Raw genomic sequence first — 27,402 nt, 5'->3', positions numbered from 1 at the left:
GGGAGCAAACCCTATTCATTAAATAAATTGAATTGATCTAATCAACAGCAATACAACATATATTTTCTAGATTTGTCATGCCGTGTTGTACAAGGGGTACATTTATTAGTTGATTGATTGACAAAGGCCTGCATTCCCCATTCTACCATTGCAGCAGCTGGCTGCCTCATGTTTAGCCCACTGAAATAATAATTGAAAACAATTCCGAAATGTATGAGGTGTATATGAAGGCAGCAAAAACATGGAAGTGTGGACATGAGGTTATAAAGATATTATCATAATTAGGACGCATTAATATCGCAGAACGGTGGTGAACCACTCTGCTGGATTGTTGGTGTGTAATGGTGCGTAAGGAGCGCACACAACAAGCGCGTGCATCCTGTGGTGTTGCCGTGCTCCTACCAATAGGCGGGACTGTGGCTCTGCAGTTGGACTGTGAGCTGCACAGCTGGAACCTAAGCATACGGCTGGCACGCGGTCCAGCTGCACGCAGCTGCTTCTCGTACACAAACACACACACACACACACACACACACACACACACATCACATCCACAAGTTGCTTCCGAGCGCGCCACGGGATGACTTTTGCGCACTGCAGGGTAAATGTGCCGTAAAAGAATACCCGCAGAGCTCATTCAGAGAAACGCCGAAGAGAGATCCGAGTGCATATCTTCTGATGAGTTTTTGGGGTTTCCATCTTCGGAGCCTGTCTCCCTCCGCAGGACCCTGGTGTTCCCATTCCGTAGCCAAACAGGCGTTTTAGGTGTGATGTAACGCTTTTTATATCAGCAGCTCACTCCACAACTGTTACTACTGTCGCCTCCTCTCCCAGAGGATGGGACCCTTCAAACTCTAAAGGTAAGAAATGTGTCATAACGTGCATATTAGGAAGCTGAGGCCAGACAGTGTTACGCATGGCGGGTTTCAGATGTCTTTCTTTTCTCGTCTGCTCAGGCACTTAAATTGTGAAGAAACCCGCCACAGGGTAATGAGTTGTGCCTGTCTTAACATTTAACTCCTTGATCACTTGAAATATGTTCCTACATGTACCTACTATCTACATGATTGTAAGTTTGTGTTGTCGTATTGCAACGGTGGATTCGAATCATGCAAGGACTTCTTGCACCATCAGCCACAGCAAAGTCAGAATTTCATGTTGACTCATTAGGGAGTCATGAGTGTGCTTTGTACTTTGTGTTGGAAAAAGAACCCCCAGCTGTTGTGCTCAGACTTGTAGAAGACAGAAGTTGCATCCAACATCTGTCCATTATATCTACTAGCAGAACCAATGGAAATGAAGGGTCATTGCACTTATTTTCAGGAAAAGGCGCATGAGTAGAGGAGGATGGAAGAACGCCTGCCCCTAAAATTAGATTGAGGGAGTGGCAGGATCTTTATCTTTCTGGATTGGGATATGAATGATGGTAAACAAAAGCCTGCTGGTGTGCAACATTATGACTTGAGCCATCTGGGAAGAGGAAGGGGTGGAGATGGAAGTTATGTTGCTGAGGTATCCATCAAATGGCACTGACACGAGAGCCCTGTTAGCTCAGCTAATAACCAGTAAAGATGTGATGAGATTTGGCCATAACTGGAGAGTAAAACCCTGGGGGGATTCACTCCCAGCTCACTGGGACTCAGCCGTGGCTGCTGAATTAAACAACAAGAGGTCAGACGTACCTCACTTCCTTTATTTCCCTTCACTCAGCCAACTCATTACCAGGCTGCAGCTGTCTGACTGCAGTGATTCAAGGTGATATGATTTTCTCCCACCGCCCTCAAAGCAGCGGGGATTACGAGGCATCCTTAAGGGCTGATTACTTTCTCTGCCATGTCTTTGCTTGTACTTCACCCCTGCCTTATCCACCCATGCTGTGATGTCAGAGCAGAGGGATTTGACTTGGAAGCTGCCTCTCTGGACATTTGAAAGTCTTAGCAGCTGTAGTTTTGCAGCCGATCACATCCTTGTGGGAGTCGAAAGAGCCACACTTTTTCAGTGTTGCTGATCTGGCCGGAGCTGCATGCTGCTGATCAACCGCTCCTTTTTAAAATATTGGACAAGCTTGCATTGTGTGCACTTGTTCATCCACATCATCTGATTGCGAGGATGCAAATGTGGCAGCCATCCACAGCAACCATCATATTAGGTAGTCCAAAGTCCATTTTATTAGGCCGTAGCTTATTTGGTTAGCAGTCACTTCAAAGTAACCTCTGATCTCATGTACCTAACAGTTGAAGTGATACCTGAAAAAGCAAAAAAGCATTTCATAGATTAAAAGCAGTTTCTGCATTGTGGTTAAATCATATAGACAATATTTAAAAAAAATAAACTCCGGCATCTCTATTTCTCCTTTCTCTCCTTCGTTGCCGCATTGCAATTACTTCAGGCCTCTGGAGCGGCCACCCTTGATATTCAGCATCACTTCCAGTCACCTCCTCCACCTCAACCTGCAACAGTGTTGCACTTATCATGAAAGCCAGCCATAATTGGATCCATTGTGGACGGCTGCAGCTTTATGCCAAAGAGACCAAAAGCAACTCATTTGATGGCAGAACAGAGTGACATAGTGAAGATGAGAACAAACATTCAATAAACACAAGAGAAGAAGGAAGCAAAAAATAAAAAATAATTACAGAGAGTAGACAGGAGCTATGCCAGACGTGTGTGCTGAATGTTTGCCACCACAGGCGCGTACAGTCTAACGCACTTTCTGCCACGGTCCGCTTTCTGCCTTCCGTATCTCCCTTTTCATCAGCTATTCCCATCTATTCCTCCACAGTCCCTGTGATACACTCCTAGTTACCTGGATCAACCTTTGTCACCTTACCTGCTAGGTTGCATTCACATCCAGCATTAGATCAAGTGACAACAGGAAGGTACTCAATAACTGCAATTAAGTTTTTGTTACACATTATTCATTGTTTTTCAGCTCCTATGTGCGTCTCTTTGCGTAACGTAGAGTTTTTTCCTGCCTGCCTTTACAGCATGGAACGTTCGACAGCCATTTACAATCATAATTAGATCTTGGTAAAAGCGTGTTGCATCCTTGTTGCTCACTGATGCTGATGAGATTTGCTCTTTAGGTATTACAATTTGGTACTTAATGACGTGTCTTTTTTGATACTTGATACTAAGCAGGCAGTTCGGTCTGTGCCTTAAAAGTATCCAATTCGGCAACCAGCCCTAATTGTTGGCAGTTTAAAAAAAAACTGATTTAAACACCAGAAAAGAAAATGTACAGACCCGCAACATAAGCAGAGCTGTATCCTAAAACTATGTTAATAAATTAGAGCTGCAAAGTATATTGTTTCTTTATCACCATTGCAATATCAACTTGTGCAATAAAAAGGTTAAGAAAGGCTACGATATATCGCAATTAAAACTCCTACACAGCTTTTTTTTGTGTCAGTTGAAATGGAATATGAATTAAAAACTGCACTTTAAAAATGTAGTTGTCTTTTTTTTTGTGCTGCCTTTTATGTTCAATTCAAAGTTCAATCGCTGTAAATTATTTCCTTTCATTTGGTTTAAATTCAACAAGCAATTTCTTGTATTTTAGCACAATACTGAAAGCAGCAAAACTGAAAACACTTTGATATCTGTTCATATGTCGCGATGTGCGGTACATATTGTTATCACGATATTCAACGTTATCGCATATCACGTATTTTCCTCATGTCGTGCAGCCCTACAACAAATGATCTAATTGTGAGTGGATAGGACGCAAACAGGTTCACTTTTAAACTTCCCCCAATGGTTGAGTCCAAAATAAATGGCCTAGTCATCTCTACTCTTCCTCTGTCCCTCTGTGGATCTTTCTGTTCCACTGTTTGTTGGCCTAGTCATCTCTACTCTTCCTGTGTCCCTCTGTGGATCTTTCTGTTCCACAGTCACCTCTTCAGTTCCCATTAAAGGGCACAGACCCTGTACAATCTCAGTATGTCAATGCACCTCACCTTTAAAGGCATGGATAGAATGCAGACAAAAAAGAGTGGGGGAGCGGGAGAGTGGGAGGGGAAGGTAGCTGTTGAGGGATTGTGTTGGAACTAAAGAGCTATAAATCAAGCTGTGGCTGGAATTAAATCAGTCAGGGGGTAATACAGTAGTGGATCAGGCTGGTGGGAGGGTGGATCGAAACTCCGCTGCTGCTGAATCTAAGCCAGTGTAGTGATTACTTAAGGCAGTGAATTAGCAGTGATGGTGTTTGCATGGCTGTGATTAGTTAAGGTTTCAGTTGAGTGGCATCATTCTGTGCTACAGGTGTTAGGCGTGCCTCACTTTCAGAAGGGGACTCCGATTTGTTTTCGAGAAGGCCTGTGGTGTGCTGCACCTGCAATCAAAAATGTGCATTCATTTCCTCGCTTTTGTTCTCATCAGTTTGTTTGCAGTCTGTTATCTCCCACACTTTTTATCTGAATGTGCATGAAGAATGGTGCAGGAAACCGTGGTGTTTGTGGCAGCCTATAGACTGGTCTGCTCAGGGATGCAAGCTGTTTAAGGGAGATAGACATAAACAGCAACCAGCTGAGGCTAACACTGTTAAAGAAAGCCTGCGGGGGTGATGAAAAGGCTACTAGCATACACACATAACATGAAACTAGTTCATGACTGCTGTTTAAAACCACTGTATAGCTCAAAGAACACCGACCTGACAGGAAGGAGGAAATGAAGCAGATAAACACGGCAAAGAAAAAATTAGCCTCTAGAAATGTTTAGTACGTGCCCTGCAAAACACACACACACACACACACACACACACACACACACACACACACACACACAAACACTAGAAAAGCTGAGTTATGAAAATGGAAGGATTCCAGCAGGTGCCTGAGCCCAACCAACGGCTGTTTTTCTTAAACTGTGTGTGTCTGCGTGGAGGGTGGGCCGTTTGGTGCTTCCAGGTAATGGAATTGAAGCTTGCTATTAAAGAATTAAAGAATTAGTTTAACATGTTGGGAAATATGCTTATTCACAGTCTTGCTGAAAGTTAGATGAGAAGATCGATACAACGTTCATGAAAAACCTAACCCAAGAAGTTACTGGTGCCATGCCAAGCATTGTTTAGCACTTTTAGGTCCATTAACCAGATACAGTATAACATGTTATATAGTATAGAGGTGTTGGTGGGTTTGTCTTTATGCTGAGCTAACAGGCTTTAGCTACATATTTACAGTACATGTATGAGGGTGTATATGTCTTCTCACCTAACTCTAGACAAGAAAGTACATTTTGATGTATTTCCCAAAATATCAATCTTTAAGGCTTAAAACAGCTAGCATAGCCCAGGTCAAAGGGAAGAATATCTGCTAACCACAAAAATAAATAAAGCTAACTGGCTGCTGGCTTTACATATTTACTGAACAGGCATGAGAGTGATATCCTAGCTTCTATCCTATCATCTAGCTCTCTGCAAGAATGCAAATAATCGCATTTCCCCAAATGTCAAACTATTGCTTTAATGTATGGAATTCATACAATTTCCCATAAATCATGAGTATTTATCCTGCATAAATCTGATATCAATTAAATGCATTCTTCTTGCAATATGCTAAAGTTTCAGATTGCTGTACTGTCCTTACATGGAATATGTTTGCCCCAGATGAAACACTCTGTAACAACAGGAAGTGATGTTCCTGCCATCAGCATTGCAGAAAAGCAGAAAATGACTCCTGACCTTTCCATGTTGTGAAATTATTCGGCAGTTGGCAGAAGCCACCTGGCCATTCACTGTGAGAAACAGACTATAATGTCCGTTGCAAAGACTGATGTATCAAAACAGACTATAATGTCTGTTGCAAAGACTGATGTATCATGTTGGTCTTTTACACAATGTGCCATGTGGCCTCAGCCTTCAGTCATCACATGGCGAGATGGAAGTATGTCTGTGTCAGGGAGATAAGTGACAAAAAGAACATTTAATATATATAGAAAAAAAAGTGTTAGCCAAAACTGTACCTAATAGTAATGTAGTCAATAACAGGAGACTGTTAGTAGCACGTTGAAGAAAAAAAGGGTGTCCACGCAGAAATATACTTGCCACATTTCACACACAGACCAACACACCCTTCCGGTATTTGTTATGAAGCAAACTTTCACATCTGGTAAAAAAGGACAGAAGTTTGAGCAGGAAGCCTCAAAACAAAGCAGTAAAGGCAATGTGACACAATGAAACAGAAGGGGATGGGGGGACACATGCAATGCCCTTTCTGTCTCACACATGACACTTTTCATTTGAAGTCAGAAAGTTGAGATCTGAGATAAAAGAGTGTTCCAGATGTGGAACAGGATGTGTGACTTTGTGAGGATGGAATAAAACATTACACTCTAGCAGCTGCTATAACCAGGCAACACATTGTGAAATATGCTCTTTTTTTTAAGAGTATGAAAAATTGCTGCTTGCCTCCTTCACATATATATTTAGCTTTTGAAAGAGATTCAAGTTGCATTTTTTTTCTTTCTCCCATGTTTTCCATCATGACTCTCCCTCCCTATTTGATATTTTGCCCTCTTCAGCCAACAATCTCTTTCCCTGTTTGACTGGGCTGAAGAGAGGTTGAGCACACTCTCTTCCTGCCTCCCTTTATCTCCCATTCCTCCTCTCCTGCCTCCGTGTCATCCAACCCCCCCTCCGTCCCTAAGGAGGAACTGTAGCTGCTAATCTCAGTTCGCAGCCGGTGCGCCCCCACCGATGTGGCATTCAGTGTGTCCAGGGAAAAGGAAACGTTTCCCTTCCTGCTCTCAGTACCCTGCAGTCTGTAAATAGAGCCTGTCAACAGCGGCTCTGTAGGCCCCTCTGGAGAACTAAATCTGTCCCATCATGCAGCCTTGCTACAACTTCCTGAAACAAACTAGGGGGTGTTAGGCAAGAGATATGGGTGGTGTGTGTATAACATGAAGAAGTGGTGTATACAATGTGGTTTTTCAGTCTTGTAATTTCATCCACATTGCCGTCACCAGGCTGAAAATTAGATAAAGCTCTAAAATACAGATAACTGACTCTCACTTTCCAAACTTGAGTTAAAGTTACAGTAAATATATAATTCTATTCATTTGAGACATAAGATTTTTTTTGGGGTTACCACATATAAACAAGTGCGTCTTCCACTTCCAAACCGTAAAACTACATTTACCCTGTGCCACCACGATGGGCTTATTCTAAGGCTAAAGCGTTATTATTTGTGGCACGTGGTGAAAAGATGTTTCTAATTAAAGTACGTAACATGCTTCAATTACATACTTAAACTTGAACAAACACAGTTGAAACAATTTAACCTTAATCATGATATTATTCTAAACCTTACGAAATAGTTTTGTTTCAATCCAGGTTTAACGTTAACTTTGTGTTTCACCAGGAGTACTAGTCAGAAAATACAAAAAAACCTGGAGAATACGTGTCCCTTAAAACATAACTGAAAACAAAATTTGATGTATTGAAACTTAATTGTTAGTAAAATGGTTAAATCTTGAGGTCTTTACAAGACTTGTAACTCTGTTAACGCTTTGCATGGGCCCAGTGGTGCAGTTGTGATCAGTACACGTCTGCATGCTAACACGCTAACAGCAACAATGCTATCATGCTGACGTTTAGCAGGTAATGTGTTTATCATGTTCACTATATTGTTTCAGTGTGTATTTTGTAGGTTTTTGGTCATAAACCAAAGGACTGGATACATAGCTATGACCAGATGGTGACTCTAGATGAAAAAGTGCACCACGTTAGTCGTGTGGCTGAAATGCTGGAGATAGAACCTTTTACCATGTTTGTGTGTACGGCAGAATGAACAGTCTTATAGCAGTCCTTACAGCCAATCAGAGTGAGTAACTGCATCCACATCTTTTACCTCAGGACCATGATCCATGAAAACATCAATCAAACTCGTTTTACCCAAATGCCAGTAGGGAGGGAATGAAACTGAATCAAAGGCTGTATGGAGACTGTGCAGCAGCTCTGCGTATTTACTAGCATGGAAATGAGCCCATTATGGGAATATCAATAGCAGGATGGGTCTCATTATCTGTGCGTCTGTCAGTGTCTGATCATCAATCTGTGCGAGTGTCAATTCCAAGGCATAGAAAGGTGTTGAAGATTTATGCAGCCAGTTTCTTTCTAATGTGTGGGCTTTGTAAGAAGGTATACTTAGCATAGCCTTATGTGGTTTTGGCAGAGACAATTAATCTATAAACACCTTAATATACTCCATTGCATAGAAAATACAGTGTATACTCACTTTACACAAGCATTTAGGAACTAATCCAGCTTTACATTCATATTGTATTTTACTTTTTTACAAGTGATAAAATGTGTGGGTGTGCCACAGGTCAGCCCTATCAAGAAATAACGTTCCAATACAAAACAACTGCATTCTCAGTTATGTTTAGAGGGAAACATAGTTTGCTCCAGATTTCATTTTATACATCACACATTTTATTTCAAGTAGTTGTAAAAGTAGTGTAAATTCACAGAATGTCTAAAACACCAACTGTTTTTGCAATGTGTGCAAGCCACTGGAAAATACGTTTCCCTTGAACCAATTGAGAAACCATTCAGAATGGAGAGTCCTTGAATGGGAATGTCATTTTTTAGGAGACAAGATTGTACAGGTATTATGAAGTCTTCATGTTGTTTTATTCCTATAAAAGTGAGAATGAGAAAGACGGCAGTGAGAAAGTGTCTTTCCTTGTCAAGCCGTAGGATCTGACATTTTCAGTGCCTACAAAACCAGCAGCACACTAAAGATTCCGCATTGCCAGGATTGACCAGGCACCCTTCAGCTTCCCTTTATCCCCGCTGCGCCCCAACCCACCTCTAATCTGCCTGATCGATGGCCCTGGCTCAACGTCACCTGGCAACCAGGAATGACACCAAAAGCTCTCACAGTGTGCGCCACCTAACAATCAGTTTACCGTTTTACGGTAATAGAAACATGATCAGAAATCATGTGGGGAAAATACTTGAAGAATTGCTGAAAAGGCAGAAGGGGGAGGCTGTTAAGGATAAATGAGTCTCTGAATCCTCCTCCAAGCACAGAGAGTGATGTTCTCTGGGTTGCAACAAAGAGGTCTTGTCAGCGGGATGATGAATGGATAGTAAGACACTATCATCATCAAGACGGGCACAGCCTGTGCCGCAGTGCCAGAATAGACTCTGTTAAAAGCAGGTTCACCCTTTGCACAGGTGGCACTGTAACCCATCCAACCCATGTCTTTGCATCTGCAGCTCTTGAGGACAGACTCTTCTTAACCAAAAATGCAAAAGAATGCACAAGCAACAACAAGGAATTCATTTCAGTAAAGATATGGATGGCTTTTATTGATAATGGCTATTGTTGTGTGGCAATAACCCACTCTAGTTCCCCTTCCCTTCTTATTATATTCATGACATGTGAGCAGTGGTGTCTGTTTTTTTCTTTTTGTTGGCCAGATGTCACAGGTCTGGGTGGGGGTTTTCTTTGAGGTTTCAGACATACTACACTGCTCAATGGCTCAGAGACATATTTCCTGTGGAGACCTTAGCACCCTGGATAGACCTGAAAGTATATATATGTGATGTTTTTGATCATCAAAACAAAACATGCAAGAATTGAACTGAACTGTAATCCCCCTTTCAGTGCCATGGATATAGAGTCACTCAGCCAGCCATGGCAAAACACCTATTTATGAACTTCAATATCCAATAGAAAATATTCTCAAAATGAAATAGCACAACTTGGTATCAACATAAAACACAGCGCTTTCAAGCCAGAGAGTGGAGTTCACTTTATGGCGAAAACAAAATACTGTCACCCAGGAAACCACGTGACGCTTACTTTTTCTGTCTTAACTCCACTACCACGGCCCCTAAAAGCACCGTCATCTGGCATTGCCGTACCCGACTCACAGTCACCTGTTAGCGGCTAAACAACTGCCGCTGGTAGCCGGCGTCCCCGAACTTTGTAGCAGCTAAATACAAAGCAGCAACTGCTGCTCAGATTTTATTGTTCTATGGCTCTATAGACTGTTGATGTAATGCCCTTTATTTATAGCCTATGGTCTGTTGGTGAAGTAGCATTGATTACTTTGAGGGGGGATACAAATAATTAAGCAAAGGCAGGGTAGACCAGCAAGGGGAAAATCCTGTGCATCCCCCTTGAAAATCAAACCATATAAATAATTGTATATATAACAGCACAACATTTTGATTGTGGTCCTCCTGAAGACTGTCATATCTTTACATTTTCTCTCTCCATGATCTGACCCCGTTCTTTATAAAAGGCACAGATTTGAGGTTCAGTACTTCCCTCTTTCCTCATCATTTCACTCTGGCTGTATGACTGATGGTTGAAGCTTTATAGTTATTCTTCCTTCTCTTTCTCCATCTTCTCTTTTCCCTCTATCCATGCAGAAATGTGCAAATGTGTGTATCTGAGACAGCTCGTGAAGCCTGTAATTGAGTGTGTCCGCCCACCGCGTTGCGGCAGAGACAGCGCAGGGGAAGGCTTCATTGTGTCAGGCACAATGGATACATACACATACTCATCACATTCTGCCACAGATCCACAACATTAAAGAGCCATTAGTTGATCCAGCAGTGTGCTATGTTGTAGATTATGTGGCCTAACCTTGTCACTCAAGCATAACCTCAGCGTTACCTTCACGCTCATCAGCAACACACCAAAATATCCAGAGGCTTCTCTTCTCCTATTTTACACCAAGATCAAGCAGCAACCAATATGGGAGATAGGATTAGTGTACAGTATTTGACTGCTTCAGACTCAATATACTCATCCAGGGTTATAGACTAAACAGATTCCCTCAGGTTACTTCTACTTCTCTAGGTAAAAACATGTATTTTGTGCATTTGTGTAGGGGTGTGTCTATGTGTATTTACTATGCAGTAAAATGAGGTTGCCATGGTTCCCTGCTGCAAGGACTTATTCAATCAACCTGAAAACTACAAGTACAAGTACGCATTTCTTTCTTAATTTATTTCCGCGACACATGAATGACACCATGCCATCACGTTTGTCAAAATATTTGACTATTATAAGAATTAAATACTTTGCTTGCAGTGTGTTGTGGTTGTACACAACAAACTGCATTGGAGCATTGTCAAAGACAGGTAATACATTATGGTTTCCTGTTCATAGTCTGTGGCTTTTTATTAGTTTTTCTCTAACATGCCACATTGAACTCAAAGCAGGCTAAACTCTCTACACATTCTGCAATCACCATTGTGCTAATTGTATTCTAAATTTGCATCAGTTTAACATGTTAGTCATATCTTATATTGTTACAAGTCATAACTTCTCCAATTGTATGCTGTATGGATGCTTGCGTTCAAATATGAAAGCCACAATGTGTTGTTTCTGTAATCACTTCTCAGTCATGATGAGACATTTAAACTCTGGGCCAATTATAGTTGGCTCCTTCAAGTAGAACATGTTTCAGTCAGTGTTGGAACGTAACAAAGTAAAAATACTTTCTCACTGTACTTAAGTTTAATGTATCAGTACTTTACATCGTTATTTATATATTCCGGATACTTTTACTTACTACATTTCCTAAATAAAATGAATACTTTTACTCACCTACTGTACATTTTCCCTTAGTTCAAGCATCTTAGTTAAACACACACACACACACACACACACACACACCAGGGGCCGATTAACACGTGCAATAAAACATGTGACTTTGCAAAACTGTAAATACATTTTGCTATTTAATATTTACTCTCTTCGATTATATTTATTAGTGTGTGTTAATGTGTTTCTTTTACTTTTTACTTCTCCCTTGCTGCTGCAACAGTGAGAATTTCCCCACCGTGGTATTGATAAAGGGTTTTGAATCTTTGAATCTAGTTATGAGTTCAACATAATGCGGTAAAAAAAGTGGTAAAAAAATAAATAGAACATAGGCCAAAACTAAAGAAGAAGAGGCGGAAACATAATAATTGATAGTGTTTTGGAAGCGCCTGCTGCAGGCTCTGCTGCCATGGTAACAGATGATGACCACCCCGATGACAGTGGTGATGAAGATAATGTAACACACTTTTGGCCATGAAGTCCATAATCAAAGCTTTTATTACTTTTAATTTTACTTCTAACACTTGAGTACATTTAATATCAAAAATGTACTTTTGATACTTAAGTACAGTAAACATACTTTAAGACTTTTACTCAAGGAGTATTCTAAAAGATGACTTTGACTTCTCCCAAAAATAATTTTCTGGTAAGATACTTACTTAGTTTCTAGTCATGCTTTAAACTACTTGTTTCAGTGCAGGATTGCAGATTGACACCTTGGATTTGTTGGGTCAATTCAAACCTTCATATCAGTTAGGGGCCGACAATGACTGGCAGATATCCCCATTAAACTCACCAGTTGCAACTGTTGTGTAAACACTCACTGGTTATATCTCTGCAGTGTGAAGTAGGATGCAAAATAACCGACCACACAACTATTCCAAACCCGCAGCAACTGTGAATTTAATTTTCTCTTCCTGAGCTTTACACGGCAAGTACTCTCTTTTGCTCGCCTTTGATCCCTTCTTTTCATCTTCTTTTGTGTTCAGTGAGAAGGCACGAGCGTCAAACCAGAGAGAGAGAAACAAGGTGCAAAGCACAGAGGAAAAGAAAGATGGAGTCCATATTATCGGAGCAGTCGGCCGCGGTGGACGAGCTGGTGGAAGCGAGCATCCAAGCCTTCGGTTGGTCATTTTAACACGGTTACTTAGAAATAGATATTTACGTTTATTTCTAAGCGAGTCAAGAAAAAGAAGAATTGTAGCATTATGTTTTATGTAAATCATTTGGAATACCTAGCTTCTGTAGGAATGTTTGCTGGTGGTCAGACAACAACACACAACACACTGACCACCAAAAATAGATACACATTAAATGATATCAGGTGATGATGAGTGACAACCTATTTTCTTCTTATAGATGAGGGCGGCACTTTGAAGGATGCTTCCTTGGTTCGCATGTTTCTAATGATGCACCCTTGGTATATCCCCTCAACCGACTTGGCTAAGAAGCTAGTGCTCAAGTATCCTTCACTCTTGTTTTTGCTACCTCAGAAATGTGGTCTTTGGTGTTTGTCTACAATATTACTAAAAAATGGGCTCAATGTTGCTGTTGTTTATCTCTGTTGTTCTCCTAAGTCTGTTATATTTGAAAGGGATTTAAAAGAGCTTATTATAGTCTGAAATGGGGAATTTGCAGCAAAGTGACACCTTAACTTTTAGATAAGATCTCAAGAGGAGAGCAGCACTGCTGAGCGCCGAACAAGAATATGCCATCTGGTCAAGTAATAAACTCATTTATTCTTTTACCCCTTCTGGTGCAATTCATCTCTGAACTTTGGTTTGATGAGTTTTTTATGGGTTTGTGAGTTTGTGAGAGCTAAATATTGACAGTAACGCTACGTCATACAGAAATTGTAAAACTTGGATAACTAAGTAACTTTCAGTCACCATGAAAACCAACTAAATCAAGGTCTTAAACTCAGTGTCACATTATGGTCTAGATGTAAACAAGTCTATGTCCCTTGCACTTTTTCCCCATCCTTTTCATCTCTTTGTTGTGCCTTCCAGGTACTGGATCTCTGAGTTTCCAGCGGAGTTCAATCTGAGCCCAGAGCTGGCCGACCAGATCAAAGACTTTAAAGACCTCTTGACCACCGAGGGCAACGAGAGTCAGAGTCGGCTCATTGACCTCGACAGTGTGTGAGTGAATTGGCTGCTGAAAGCTATGCCATGTTGTTGACATTGTGAAAGAAAGTCTCTGTCTGTGGGTGTTTATGTCAGCGTGCACTTTTATTGCCTGTGTTCTAAGAATGCAGGGTCAATGACCTCTTATTCCAATAAAAGCCATTTCTCTGTGACCTCAACTTCCCTTTAGTGTCCCACAAGAACACTAAAGGAGCACATTTGCGAGTTTTCCATTCTAGAAATAAATTCTACATGTGTTGAAACGGTTTGATAGTTTTGATTAGGGCTGGGGAATATGGAGAAAATCAAGTGTCACATTATCTCAAAATTGAAACAATATTACAGGGTTAACTATTGGTGCTTTACACAATAACATTTTTATGCTCCACGCAGAGCTTTCGCCTTACCTACGAAAGTGGCATGAGGTTCTTAATTGTGCGCTGGTGTGCGAGTCAATCTCTTTAAGAAAATAGCAGGGCCGGCATGTGTGTATGTGTAGGGAGTGTGTGGTAGAGCGAGTAAGAGAGTGACGTGATTAGCTTGAGAGCAAGCAGCGACACTAGAGGTATAGTGAGAGAAACAAAGCGTCTCCCCTGGGCTTTATGATGGGAACTCTGTAGCAGGGACATTTAACCCTCGCCTTGATTTCATGTTGAATACGGAGAAGGAGAACCAGGAATTAAGTAGGGGGAAATGCAACGCTACCAAGCCACTTTACTATAACGCAGCCAGTAAAACCAGGAAAAGAGGACACTTATGCCATACAACAATATCCAAAATTTAAGACGATATCCAATCTTGTATTATGATGTCAATATAATTTTGACACATTGCCCTGCCCTAGTTTTTTATCCAAAAGACCTAAGGAGAGAATTCTTTCATTAAACATTCTTTCTCGTCCTTCTCAGGCCATCATATAAATGGAAACGGCAGGTAACTCAGCGTGTCCCATCAGTGTCCAAAAAGAGGAAGATGTCCCTGCTGTTTGACCACCTTGATTCCTGTGAACTGGCTGAACACCTGACCTACCTGGAGTACAAATCCTTCTGCAAGATCCTGGTCAGTTTGCCCACAATCTAATCTAATGTTTCCAACTTCTTTGAATGTTCTAGTAATTCCACCTGCTGCCGGCTCGATAGTTGCTTAGCAATTGCGTTTCAAACCCATTTTAAGTGGTAGTAATTATATTTGTTTCCTGGAAACATTTTGCTCTTGAGTGTTATTTTGGGAAGCAAAGGCAATAACTGGTTGTGTGCCGATTTAAATGGAGGATGATAATTTATTCAAGTGTGATATAATGGGCGAGATGAGGGCAGTGGGAGTGATTTGTCTTGGCTTTGTCTTTGTTTCTCTTCTAAAGATATTCTGGTTCAATAAAAAACAAAATAAGCCATGGGAAATATTAACATATAGCAGTATTGGTGCAGTCTATAATGATACTCTTCTGCATTTAGACTACTGCAGGTGAAAGCAAATCTGTCTTCTTTTATATTTCCTAGAATAAAGATGGGCTGTAAATCAGCCAGTTGACTGCTTTGTTATCCACATTGCTGCCATCACGGACTAGTTCAACAATTTGGTAAATACACTTCCATGGGTAAATCCTCTGGACAGAACCAAGAAATACTAAGGCATATAACTCCCTGTAAAACAGTAAATTGTTGGTTTTACATGTTCATGTCTATAGAGATTGAACAAACAAAACATAGCAGGTTAATAGGGAACTGTAGAAGTGCTGGATGGTGACTTTTGTTACCTTAGTATAGAGCCAGGCTAGCTTTTTTACCCTTTCCAGTCTTTATGCTAAACTAACCAGCTGTTACCTCCAGCTGCATATTTACCATACAGACATGAAAGTGGTATCATCTATGTGTCGTCAGGAAAGCGAACAAGCATATATCCCAATGAAAAGGGCATTCCAGCACTTTAGTGTAAAGTTGGGAAATATATAGGAGACAACTTAAACAAATAATTGTCAAAATCAACTAGCAGAACCTGGGATATGAGTTTTTTCTCAAGTGTGGGTCAATCCCAAATACCTAAATTGGATGGATGTCAAATTACTAAAAAACTAAGTAGCGTTTTTTGTGATTGACCTTTTACAACAACATTTCTGAGGATGGTTTTGACTAAGTAGTTTTTTTTTTAAATTTGATTTAAATATATGAAACAAAATGTGTGATGCTTTTTCCTGCTTTTAGTTTCAGGACTACCATAGCTTTGTGATGCATGGCTGCACAGTGGACAACCCCATCCTGGAGCGTTTCATCACGCTTTTCAACAGCGTCTCCCAGTGGATCCAGCTGATGGTGCTCAGCAAGCCCACCGCCCCGCAGAGAGCCGCTGTCATCTCCCACTTCATCAGAGTGGCACAGGTTTGTCTGCAGGGCCCTTTAAGGCTGTTTACTGCTGAGGCTTTAAGACAGAGATAGCGGGGGGTGTGGGCTTCAGGGTGCATATAGAAGCAGACAGACTGCCTGGAGCCACAGAGAAGAGGGAGAAAGTTGTAGAAAGGTGACTTAGAGATGTGATGGGGAGAGAAGAGAGAAATGTGACACACACACACACACACAAACAAACACACACACACACACACACACGTGAACATTTCCCATTCAGTGGCACAAATTATAAGAAAAGTGAATTTAATTTAAAAAGGCTTTAGAGGTATTAACATGTTAAGATGCCGACTGGGAGCTCTTTCGACAAATGCTGCTGTCAGAAGAAAGCGTCTCCAGGAATTAAGAAAGTCTTGTTTTAGCTAGGTAATAAGGCATTTTTGGGAATTATCCAAAAGTTTTTTAATGGGGATTAGGGTTAGGATTAGGGTTGTAAAAGTCTCTAATAAATTTGTTTGGAAGAATGAAACTCACCTAAATAGAGATACATGATTTTCACAATGATCAATAAAATGCAAGAATTGCCCAAAGTAAAGCTGAGCTATTTGCGGTAAAGAATAGAAAATTAAGACAAAGTGTGTCATTAATTAACTATACAGTATGTACTGTACACTTCCTGTTGGTTAGAAAAAATTCAATGATGCATCCAACAAAAGAGGGATCAGTGGAGAGTGTATGCAGGTGGCATGAATCATAGCTGGATATACAAGTTCAGGTACGGAGAGGAAGTAACAGGTAGGAAAAACTGAGGGGCATTTTGGGTAACATGAGCCATTATGATAGTACAATAGTTAATAGTTAGTTTACTTAATGTAAACACTAGGGCTGTCAATTGATTAAAATATTGAATAAATGTTAATGTATCTGTTCTAAATGTAATTTAAAAGAGATCTATTTCAGGTTTTAACAGGTTTCAACATTGCGACAGTAACTCAGTTCACACAGATAGTACATGCAACTAACTTTGGTCTTGTGGTGATGGAAGGACTCTGACACTCAACTTGCCGTTCAAAAGTCCCTTTTCTTTATCCATTTCTGCTCAAAGAGGTTTGTTTCTGCTAGTTACCCACAACGTAATTGCTGCATCGCTTCCTGATTTCCCAGACTACGGAGTGGCCCAAGGCCCAAATCACAGAAGGTGAAATTAGTGGTGTTACAGTTGTAACGTGAGGGTTTGGTGTGTGGTGGTGGATCACTCTTTATGAGAATGAACAGTAGGATGGAGACAGATGACTTTCTCAAACACGCTCACAACCACAACACTGCCTTGTCCCGACCTTGCCCGTGACTGAACTAACCAATCAGAAGCAAGAACTTAGACCAGAGAGGCAGATTCACCAGAATCCTGAGTGTGTTAAATATGTAAACATGGAAATATCGAACTAATAATTGTGTAACATAAATATGTAAATGATTAACTGACTAATCATTGTAAATACATTTCTAGTAAATTAACTCAAATATAAATTATATTAAATTCTGAGCCTTACAACTTTCAAAATTAAATTAACTCCACTTCTAAACCTTACCCAGTTTTTTCACACACTGAAATCAAACATATTACACAATTGTCAAAACCTTACTCTCAAGAAGCAAAGCAGTGGCCCACCAAAACGTCGGCCTCACATTTTATGCAAAACACTAAACACACTTGTGTACACTACATTAGACACAGACGTATACCATGATGTCACTTCCTTGAAATTCCAATGCACTGACTGTCAAATGCAAACACATGATTGCACACCAATTAAGTTCAAGCACTTTAGAAATGCAGCGAGTAAGTTGAGCATTATCATACTTTCAGATACTTACTATCTTACTTTTCTTTTTTCAGATCATTACTTTCTACTGTAATTGTAGTACTGTACTGTACTGGATACAGAATTTTATGTTATATTGTTTGGTGTTATACACACTACTTAGTAGCATACAATCTGGGACATGTTTTGATGTGATTCTCCATGTTGGCATGTTGATTGATTTGGGTATATGGATAGAAATTAATTAAATTTTTGCCAATATCTGCAGCATTGGTCATGTTGTAGTGTTTGGTGAACATATTGTGTATTTGGACTTTCTCTGTGTACTTCATTTACAGTATACTCTATCACTGAGAAGTAGATTTGCTAAAAGTGATTTAGGTTACAGCAGTGTGGAACTGGTTAAAACAGTGTGGAAACACACTTTTTACCTGGAACCAAAATATGGTTTTATAAATTGGTGTATGGTTTTTGCAAGAGTGTTTTCATTTTGCAAAGGGTCTGCGGTGTTGTGCTAATTGTGTGTGTGGTTGTGCTAATTGTGTGTAGTGTTGTTTGATGAAAAATGGTCCCTATTTTCAAAATAGTGCTTAAAGGTGCAATAGGTAAACCTTATAAAATTGATTTTGTGTCATATTTGCTGAAACTCAATAATGGATCAAAGTGGTGGGCCGACCCTGCAGCCATTATGCTACCAAGGCTATGAACCTTTTTTCAGTACAGCCGTCACCAAGAAGTTCTGTTCTCTTTACTAAGTGCTTACTCATTCCTCTTTGGGTGACAGTTGCACAGTTGCACACTAGCCGGATAAACTATTGCCGGTTACAAAAAGGTTCCCCCATGTGTTCAAGCCTGAATTAAAGTTAAAGTGAAAGTTGTATCTGTCCATCTATATGTATCTCTTAATTTTTAGGCTCATCACACTACAGGAGAATCTTAGTTTGGTCTGGTCCCTCCCTACCAATTCCTAAACAAAGTTTCCAACTTGTTGTTGTTGTTGTATGGTTCTCTGCCTAAATGTCTGGACACTGCCGTCCTTTAACTACAGAGACATCCCTTTAAATGCCATCCTGGGCTTTACTGTAATTGACATCATTTCACTTTGATGTTATCATCTGGTCTGCCAGATGGGCTGGGATCTCCCTCTATGTGTCAATTCACTCATCTCCGCTATGCGAGGGAGCTGCAGTTGGCCGGAGGAAAATCATTTTCCTCCTAATAGTCTGCAGTGAAATGTGAATGCATCCTTATTTGACAGTCGGCGCCTGGATTGATACTCATTTTCTACCCTACCCTTCTCTTCACCTGCAAAACTAGCTTCTTTCTCTCATCATTTATTTAAGGGTGACTCAGCAGGTTTTGACACCGCTCTCTGTCTTATTACACAAGCCCTCCAACACCTTGGCAGAACTCTCTCTTGTCTCGCTTGTTTCACCCTCCTTGTTATTAAACACTTTGACATTTTCCATTGTTCTGTGAAGTCTTGACAGTGTAGTGGTGAAGAGATATGCTGATTCTGACCAGCCGTGATGTGTGGATAAATGACTGGGACTCACTCCTCTGATCTCCTTTTCATCGCCATAGTTGGTGTCCAGAATCATCTCTGTCTTTATACATCTTTCAGGTTATTTTAAGTAAAATAGTGCTAGCTATAGGGCTAATTAGCATATGTTAGCATGCAAACATTCTAAAATAAGATGTGAAGATCAGCATGGTAGCATTGTCATTGGGAGCACTTTAGCATGTTGACTTTAGCATTTAGCTGAAAGCACTGCTGTGCCTGAGGACAGCCTCACAGAGCAGCCTCACAGTCTTGTTACAAGAAGAGGCATTGTTTAAACAATGATGAGAGTCAAATCTATCCATTCTTGTTCTTATTTGTAACTTTTCATGTACTCTACTGGCAGTTTAAACAGTGGACAGTGTGTCCAAAATAATGATTATCAGTAGTTTCCCTCTTTAAATGTAGTTCCCAGAGGTCATTTTGGACTGTGCTATTGACACAGAATAGTTTAACATTTGGGCAGATACATTAGAGACAGACAATCCTGGATAGAAATCCCCTCGTCTAAAATTGGCAATTCTTTGCCAATTTGAAATGCCTTAAATTTTGGTATTTAGAAAACACAGCCCAGTGCGAGCTCATGCAGGGACAAAAATGATGTTCAAGCTGATTTCAAATGTATTTAGAGGCAGCACAGAAGGTAGCCTCAACATACTTGACATTTTCCAAAGCTTCCCTCAGGGTGCGCCAGTCGTGTCTCATTTAAGCTTCCTGTTGGGAGTGACTGCACAGACTTGGGTAATAATTTAAAATGCAAAAAAAACAACGTAATTCTCATTGAAAAGCTCCATTTCACAATCTGTTCTGTGTGTACGTGTCTGTGCCTTCTGGCTTTGATAATCATCAACAATATGATGTATATTAACAATTGGATGAATCCATCTCCCACATACACAGCATTTGTTTTACACCCAGTGAAAAGCCCTGGCATGTTGACAATGAAACTGCTGCTGCATGCAAGTGCAGTTTGAGCAAAAACGTACTCTGCGGAAGCCGGGCTGCCCTGCACACTGCTTTGCCAGATTCCAAAGGGTGTTTGAGCTGAATCAAATGATCGAATCTGGCAGCCCTCCCACACAGCTGCGACCCCATTGATTCTTTGTGAGGAGCTGCGCCGGCTGAAGGGCAGGGGTGGAGCCCGGCTTAGTGCCATTCACAAAGTGTTAGCCTAAGTTTGACATGGACAGGTTAAAGCATTCGGTAATAATTTGGTAAACTCACTTTAGGTTGTTTGCAGATGTGGGCTGCTGAACACTTGCCTCTGGCTTTATAGTTTGCTTCTATTTTCTTTCCTGCATCTATGTGACTCCTGACGCTGTAGATGTTTTTTTAAAACCTGAACTTCTCTCTTTCGCTCTCCTCAAAATCCCTTTTGGCAGTGGCTTCTCTTTCACCCCCATTCCTAAACATATGCATATATTTAAGGGGGGGTGCAGGGGATATGTCATCCCCCTCCTAATATTTAGAACAGTTAGATTTGTTCCCCTCAAAAAAATGAAACAACCCAATCAAAAGATGTAAAAATAACCGTTCAGGGGACTATACCATGTTTATATATCTTGAGCTGTCGTTGGTTACAGCGTGTACTACTTTTTTATAATAACGAAGGAAAAACAAAACAAAAAGAAAATATTCGAATACCAATGTTGAAAAATCAAGACCCAGCACTTTTTACAAGTAGCCTAAATATATGTTTTCTAACCGTTTCAGCCAGGAAATAACGTTTTTGATGCTCAACACGTTTTGGAAAGAGCTCCAGACCCCCCTGTTATAATGTGTGTTTGTGTGTCCCAATGTTGAAACAAAACCTACGCCCTTGCTCCTAATATTTGCCTCCTTCTTGTCCACAGAAGCTGCTGCAGCTGCAGAACTTCAACACGCTGATGGCTGTGGTGGGCGGCCTCAGCAACAGCTCTATCTCTCGCCTCAAAGACACGCAGAGCCACATCAGCGCCGAGACCAACAAGGTGCAGTAGCTGCTACCGCTCTCACCATCCCAAACCCCTCAAACCATCACTGATCTCTTTTTTGGCATCCACAGCCTGACACTGAGCACACAAATTCAATGTTCACTGCGTGCTGATGCATTTAGCTAACAAGTGAAATTAAATCTTGATTGAGTAACCCACATCGCCCTTCTGTGTGAGCTGCCAAGCTTCCTACACATTGGCTTTTTAGAAGTCTGAATTTGAGCTACACAAATGGGAAGTTGAATGCAACTGTTGGGGGAGATACAGTCTTGTCAGTTATGTAAGTCCATCTGGAGCAAAGTTTGACAGAATGTACTTGATTCTTCCAAACAATTCTTTCTTGAGAGAGGCTTTCTGTTTCCTGCTCTCTCTCGTCTCATCCCCTTTCCATTTTGTCCACCCATAAATGAGCGTTGTCCTCCTGTGCTCCCTCAGGTATTTAACAACCTCATTGAACTGGTGACTTCATGTGGGAACTACAGTCAGTACCGCAAGCGCTTCTCTGAGTGCTCGGGCTTCCGATTCCCGATCCTCGGCGTGCACCTGAAAGATCTGATAGCCGTGCACGTGGCACTGCCAGACTGGGCTGACAAAGAGAAAACGCGGGTCAACCTGGCCAAGACCCAACAGCTGTACGCCATCCTCCAGGAGCTGGCGCTGATCCAGACCATGCCGCCTCACGTCGACGCCAATACAGACCTGCTCAACCTGCTCACGGTGAGTGCAAAGCGCAGCCAAAATGTGCGTGTGCAGGCCTGTAACAATTACTACATAATTGTCTAATTTTCATTAGTTTTTTTTTAACCCAATCACAGTTTCTTTGTTTAACCGCAAGTAATTGCTAACATTAGCTAAGGTCTTAAGGCCTATGAACGTCAATTGTAGATTTGTTTAAATATGCCAAATTTATAGGTGATAATGTAAGTGATTATTGGTCAGACTATATATTCTTAAAGTCAGAATTCTAAGATTGAACTCTGAACTCAAATACATTTTTTTTCCACATGTGGCCCTAATCCTCACATAACAGTGATGTAACCAAAATATGTATCCTGAAATTCATTCAAAACTTTAATGTGTTTAAAAAAGTAAAGGAAAGACCATTTCTTTTAAAGATTTGACTAAAAGACACATTTACATTATTAGTTGCAATTATTTCTGAGACAACTAATTGTACACCAAAATTTGGACTTGTAACAGCTCTATGCATGTGCCACATCCAAGACGTTTGGCTTGGATTAAAGATGTACCTGTGAAGAACAGCTTGCACTGGGTAAAAACAGGTGCCGTTTTCCCTGCTGCGAGTTTGTTACTCATCATAAAGTGCAGAATTTGGAAGCACTTGTTAAATCAGCCCCACAGAAGTGAAGTAGGTGGAAAAACTTTGAGTCCATGCAGAGTAACTGGCAATCTGTTTGATAACTATAATTTGTTCTGCTGTGGATTGATTGGCTCCTGGTCAGACAGACTACACAGTAGCCAGCTGGGACAAAATCTGTGTACAGACTAAGGTCGGAGATTATAATGTTGCGGTCGGGTGAAAACCTTGCATGTCCAAAACCATTGCTTTTGAGGAAATGAACAAAAAGGCTAATTTGACATTTAAGCTTTAGTGTGAAACTTTTTTTATATAATGAGCGTCCGTTACATTTACCTAATTGCCAATTGAAATGATACAAAGCTGATCAGCTCCAAACAACTCTCTGTATTTCTTAGTTTGGTTATGTTCAGAAGATTGTGTTGTTCTGCAACTTTTGCACGCAGAAACTCGAGTGAATATAATTACCTCTTCTGAAGAGTCCATCATGTTTTTTTTTTTTAATCCTTTGTGTCCTCCTTGGCTACTAGCAACTGCATGGAGGAGGGTTGAGGGTGGTGTGGGATCATGGAAGGCTTGTTTCAAATTCCTCATGAGGGCGACAGAAACCACGCACTACAGCTTTAAGATCATTTATGCATTTATGTATGAAAAAAATGAAAATGAGAAAATATGGAGTTACAAGGGTACTTGTTGACAGCGTCAATATGTAACCAAAGCATGCAGTATTCAGTTGTCTCAAACAGATATGGTTCAGAGTGGTCTTGGTCGAAATGATGTGATTTGTGATAGTATGTCGAGAATGATTGAGGTTAAAGCTGTAATGAGTAAAGTGGTACTCTATAGCATCTTTCATTCTCATGGCCTCCTTCAGGGACACAGAGAGGATTTAACCATGCATTTAATTCTACATCTTTGATTGACTATAACAATTTTATCTGGTTGCAAAATAACCCTTCTTTTAATTCATGCTTTTATCCAGGACAAAGAGTCACAACCTGTGTTTTAGCATCTCTTCAATGAACTTCACTGAACTTTAAATGGTAAACCTGCACAGAAACCTCTGTCTGTTCTTGTATCCTGATTAAAGACTAAAAGGGCTTTTGCTGTCAGAGCGCGTCGACTTTGAAACGACATAAAACAGGACCTCATGAGAATTACTATCCGCCTTTTGAATCTCAAAACCTGCAGAAAAGCATTTTATCATAAGAGACCACACTGATAATATTACTATTAAATTGTAAAGGTGTAAACATTCTACACTCATTTTGCTTTTTGTTCCATGGTCTCTGTCTCGTCTGACAAAACACTGCTCTTTTCCTAGTCTCGCATTGCCAGACCTCCCTCCCCAGCTCCGCGGAGGAGGGTCTGGCTAGTCCACACAGCATTCTGGGATGTTAGAAAAACGTGCTCTGGTTAATTGGCGTTTTCAAACCAATCACAATCATCTTGGGCACTGCTAAGCGCTGGACAGAGCCACAGTGCCTCTGCAAAATAGCCTCGGGAAGACTTGTTTTGGTGGAACGTGTGTACATTTAAAAGTTGTTTTAGTAGAGCAACAGAAAACTCTGATTAGAGAGATAGTCTAGCTGGCTGTCTGGATTTACCCTGCAGAGATCTGAGGAGCAGTTAACCATTGTCCTCATAAATCCACCAGACTTTCAGACGCCAACACAAAGAAAGAGGAAGGTAACAAACATCCGGCAAAAAAAGAGGGACATCTGGAGGAATATCCAGCGGCACCGGAGCAATCCTGGAAGTGGAACTTATAAATAGACTACTCTCTTCCTCTCCTTATATTACACTCGGTGTTTTCATTACACTCACCCACCAAACATCAACAGGAAGAAATCAAATCATCCAACTGGGAAAACGTTGTTGCCCTAAAAAAATACATTTAATATGAAATGATGTGGGAAGAGCATCATTTGCCAGTGCATAAAAAAGTAGCCCTTTTTATATACTGCAAGTGAGTTACTCATGTTTGAGCAAGCCTTTTGTAGACTTGATCTTGGAACCACTAAAAAAGAATTGCTAAATAAATAAATAAAAGTCTGTGTCAATCTATTGTGAGCTAAGGAGTTGTGCTCTAGAAATATCACAGCATTATGAAAGTGAACCCAGACTAACGCCTAGATAGTGCTTGTCAGCCATTAGTCAAAAATCACATGAATCTGTAATTTTCAAAAGTTATATACTGCACTTTGGAAATATTTGCTTTTCCATAGATGGATATCCCATTTCATTTGTTACACCACCTCACCTCTGTAGTAATTGTGTGGCTCAGCATTAAAGTAAATTTTCTCAGAATTGTTTGTTTGCTTCCTAGTTACATAATTCAATGCTTCCCCTTGCCATGATGGTGCGAAATGATGTTAACATGCACCCTTTGAATATGAAAAAACATGTTCAAAGGGTGCCAGGCATCCCTAAAGGTCCGATCCTAGAATCGCTGCCGGACTGAGACTTTAGTTCGTTGCTGCCTGCTCTTTAGCGTTGAAGTTGGGAAGGCATTTTAACACTTCAGACTAAACCCACAAGTGTGTGTGTTTGTAAGTTTCTTGGCAGATATAGATAAGGCTGAATTTGAGAAGCTTTGTGTATTTGAACAATCCCAAGAGATTTGTCAATCAGGCTGCATATGTTGGTGTGAGATTGCAGCTGGCTCTATTTTCTGTGTGAGAATAAAAGAGAACATGACATTGACGGGTTTTGGAGCTGAGCGGCACTGGGGAAGTTTTCTGGACAGAGTCAATACCCAATTATCTAATGCCAGCGCTTATTGGAGTTGATCTATCTCGAGTCGGAGAGGGAGGGAGAGCGAGCAGAGGAGATGGAAAGAACGCCAATAAATCCTTCAAATGAATTTCTACGCAAACATGCCTGCAAACGCACAAGTTTAAAACCTGACTTTTCTCCTTTTTGAGTAATCGGCATTGAGTCTATATCATCTCAGATGTGTTGAATAAGCTACAGTTAACTTTCTCCCAGAAATACTGTAAGCGCCAGTTAACTAAAAAGCCAAACAAGAAGAAATGCCTTTCTTTCTTTATTCCTTCCTCACGCACCACTTCTACTCAATAAAAGCCAGGAAACACAATTAGGGTGAGAAAATAGCTCGGAGGATAAGAAAAGAATTAGAGGCCAACAATAGATGCAGTGGATGATAAATGCCACAGTTGGCTGCAACATGTTGGTTGGAGAGAAAAAATCCATCTGCTCTCTAACCTGTTGCCATAGTAAAAGATGGCTGTACTTAACACGTCCTATAATGAACAGGTCAGTGTGCGAGGAGGCATTTGTGTTAAAAAGCTAGAAAATGAATAGGATACAGAGAATTACCTCCGATTGAGGCTGCAGTTTCAGTGAGGGTACACAACAGCTTTATTTGGTCACTTGGTGTCTATTTCACCATTAATTTCATTTGGACTACGCCTCTAAAATGCTGCTTCGGCCTGGAATCTATGCAGGAATTTATTTGTTTTGTGGTGCAGATGAAGTCTGGGAATAGTGACAAATCCTCTTTTAAAGTATACAAAAACCACAATTGTAATATTTGAGCATAGACGCTCATTGTTTGTCAGAACACACATTACACACAGGACTGAAATACACAAACACACATGCTCAGTACCTATACATGCACTAGTAGAGATATGACAGAGTGAAGAAGCTGCAGCTGTCAAAGGACAGGCGCCGCGAGCAGTTAGGGGTTTGGTGCCTTGCTCAAAAGCACCTTGGCTGTGCCCAGAGGTGAACTGGCATCTCTTCAGCCACCACTGCACCACCGTATGGCCCGTCTGTTTGGGGACTTCAACCAGCAACCCTCAGGTTACCAACCCAACTCCCTACAGACTGAGCTTCTGCCACCCCTACAATAACTGTACAAACATATTTGAACTATCCCTTTAAGTTCAATCATTACAAATGTGTAAAATCTATGAAACGGGGGATTTATTCTGGATTATAGTGGAGGCTCAACCCACAAAAATTCAGTTCTTGGCAAAAACATCAAACATGGAACCAGAATGGTCCCAATGGCCCTTAACAGCATGTACTGTTGTGTTCAGGTGTCTCTGGACCAGTACCACACAGAGGAGGAGATCTACCAGATGTCTCTTCAGAGAGAACCTCGCAAGCCAGCGGTGAGCAGCACACAAATGTACACTTTGGGTCCCGTGCTGGCCTGTTCATATCCCATATTTGGCAGTGATATACCTCACTCTGCTCCTGTCTTGATATGATAGATGGTAACATTTATGCATAGTAAGATTTCTTTATTTTCCTTTTCTCGTGACATTCTAATCCACTGTTTTTACCCTAAACCGCTGCTCTGTACAGCAGCTGTCTTTTTCTTTTCTTTTCTTTTGACAGCTTCTGCACCCCCAGCTGATTCTGATCTCACCCTCTTTGGTTTCTCATTGTAGCAGAACTCAAGCCCCGCCCCCGCGTCTGACCCCAAGCCCACTGTGATTGACGAGTGGGCTGTGTCGGTGAAGCCCAGCGCCGACCCCACCATCATCAAGAAACACATAGAGAAGATGGTGGAGGTGAGTGCTGACTGGAACCTGAGGGACAGTGGAAGGCTACCGGAGAATCACCTGTTATTCCTCCCCACCACCATCTTCACATGATGACCGCAAAGTGCTCCTGGCTCTTTGGCCAAATATATAGTTATCTTACCAATGCTGG

At 40.9% G+C, this 27,402-nt stretch overlaps 1 protein-coding gene across 1 annotated transcript in view; it reads left to right on the top strand.

Annotated features, from left to right (window-relative positions):
- The first annotated feature begins 522 nt into the window (after positions 1-522).
- The window catches only part of LOC117935227 (RAS guanyl-releasing protein 2-like), a 41,304-nt gene continuing 14,424 nt past the window's right edge, over positions 523-27,402 (top strand). Inside the window, exons 1-11 of the mRNA XM_034857365.1 lie at positions 523-860; positions 12,560-12,694; positions 12,930-13,032; positions 13,237-13,293; positions 13,580-13,711; positions 14,605-14,755; positions 15,898-16,071; positions 21,273-21,389; positions 21,828-22,109; positions 26,781-26,855; positions 27,138-27,260. Of these exons, the coding sequence (XP_034713256.1) occupies positions 12,625-12,694; positions 12,930-13,032; positions 13,237-13,293; positions 13,580-13,711; positions 14,605-14,755; positions 15,898-16,071; positions 21,273-21,389; positions 21,828-22,109; positions 26,781-26,855; positions 27,138-27,260 (1,284 nt within the window). The 5' untranslated portion in view covers positions 523-860; positions 12,560-12,624. The remainder of the gene's footprint in view (positions 861-12,559; positions 12,695-12,929; positions 13,033-13,236; positions 13,294-13,579; positions 13,712-14,604; positions 14,756-15,897; positions 16,072-21,272; positions 21,390-21,827; positions 22,110-26,780; positions 26,856-27,137; positions 27,261-27,402) is intronic.

The sequence above is a fragment of the Etheostoma cragini genome, chromosome 19 (assembly GCF_013103735.1).
Source record: "Etheostoma cragini isolate CJK2018 chromosome 19, CSU_Ecrag_1.0, whole genome shotgun sequence".
NCBI lineage: Eukaryota > Metazoa > Chordata > Actinopteri > Perciformes > Percidae > Etheostoma > Etheostoma cragini.
The sequence above is the reverse complement of the archived record's forward strand: the minus strand, read 5'-3'. Positions and strand labels throughout refer to the sequence as shown.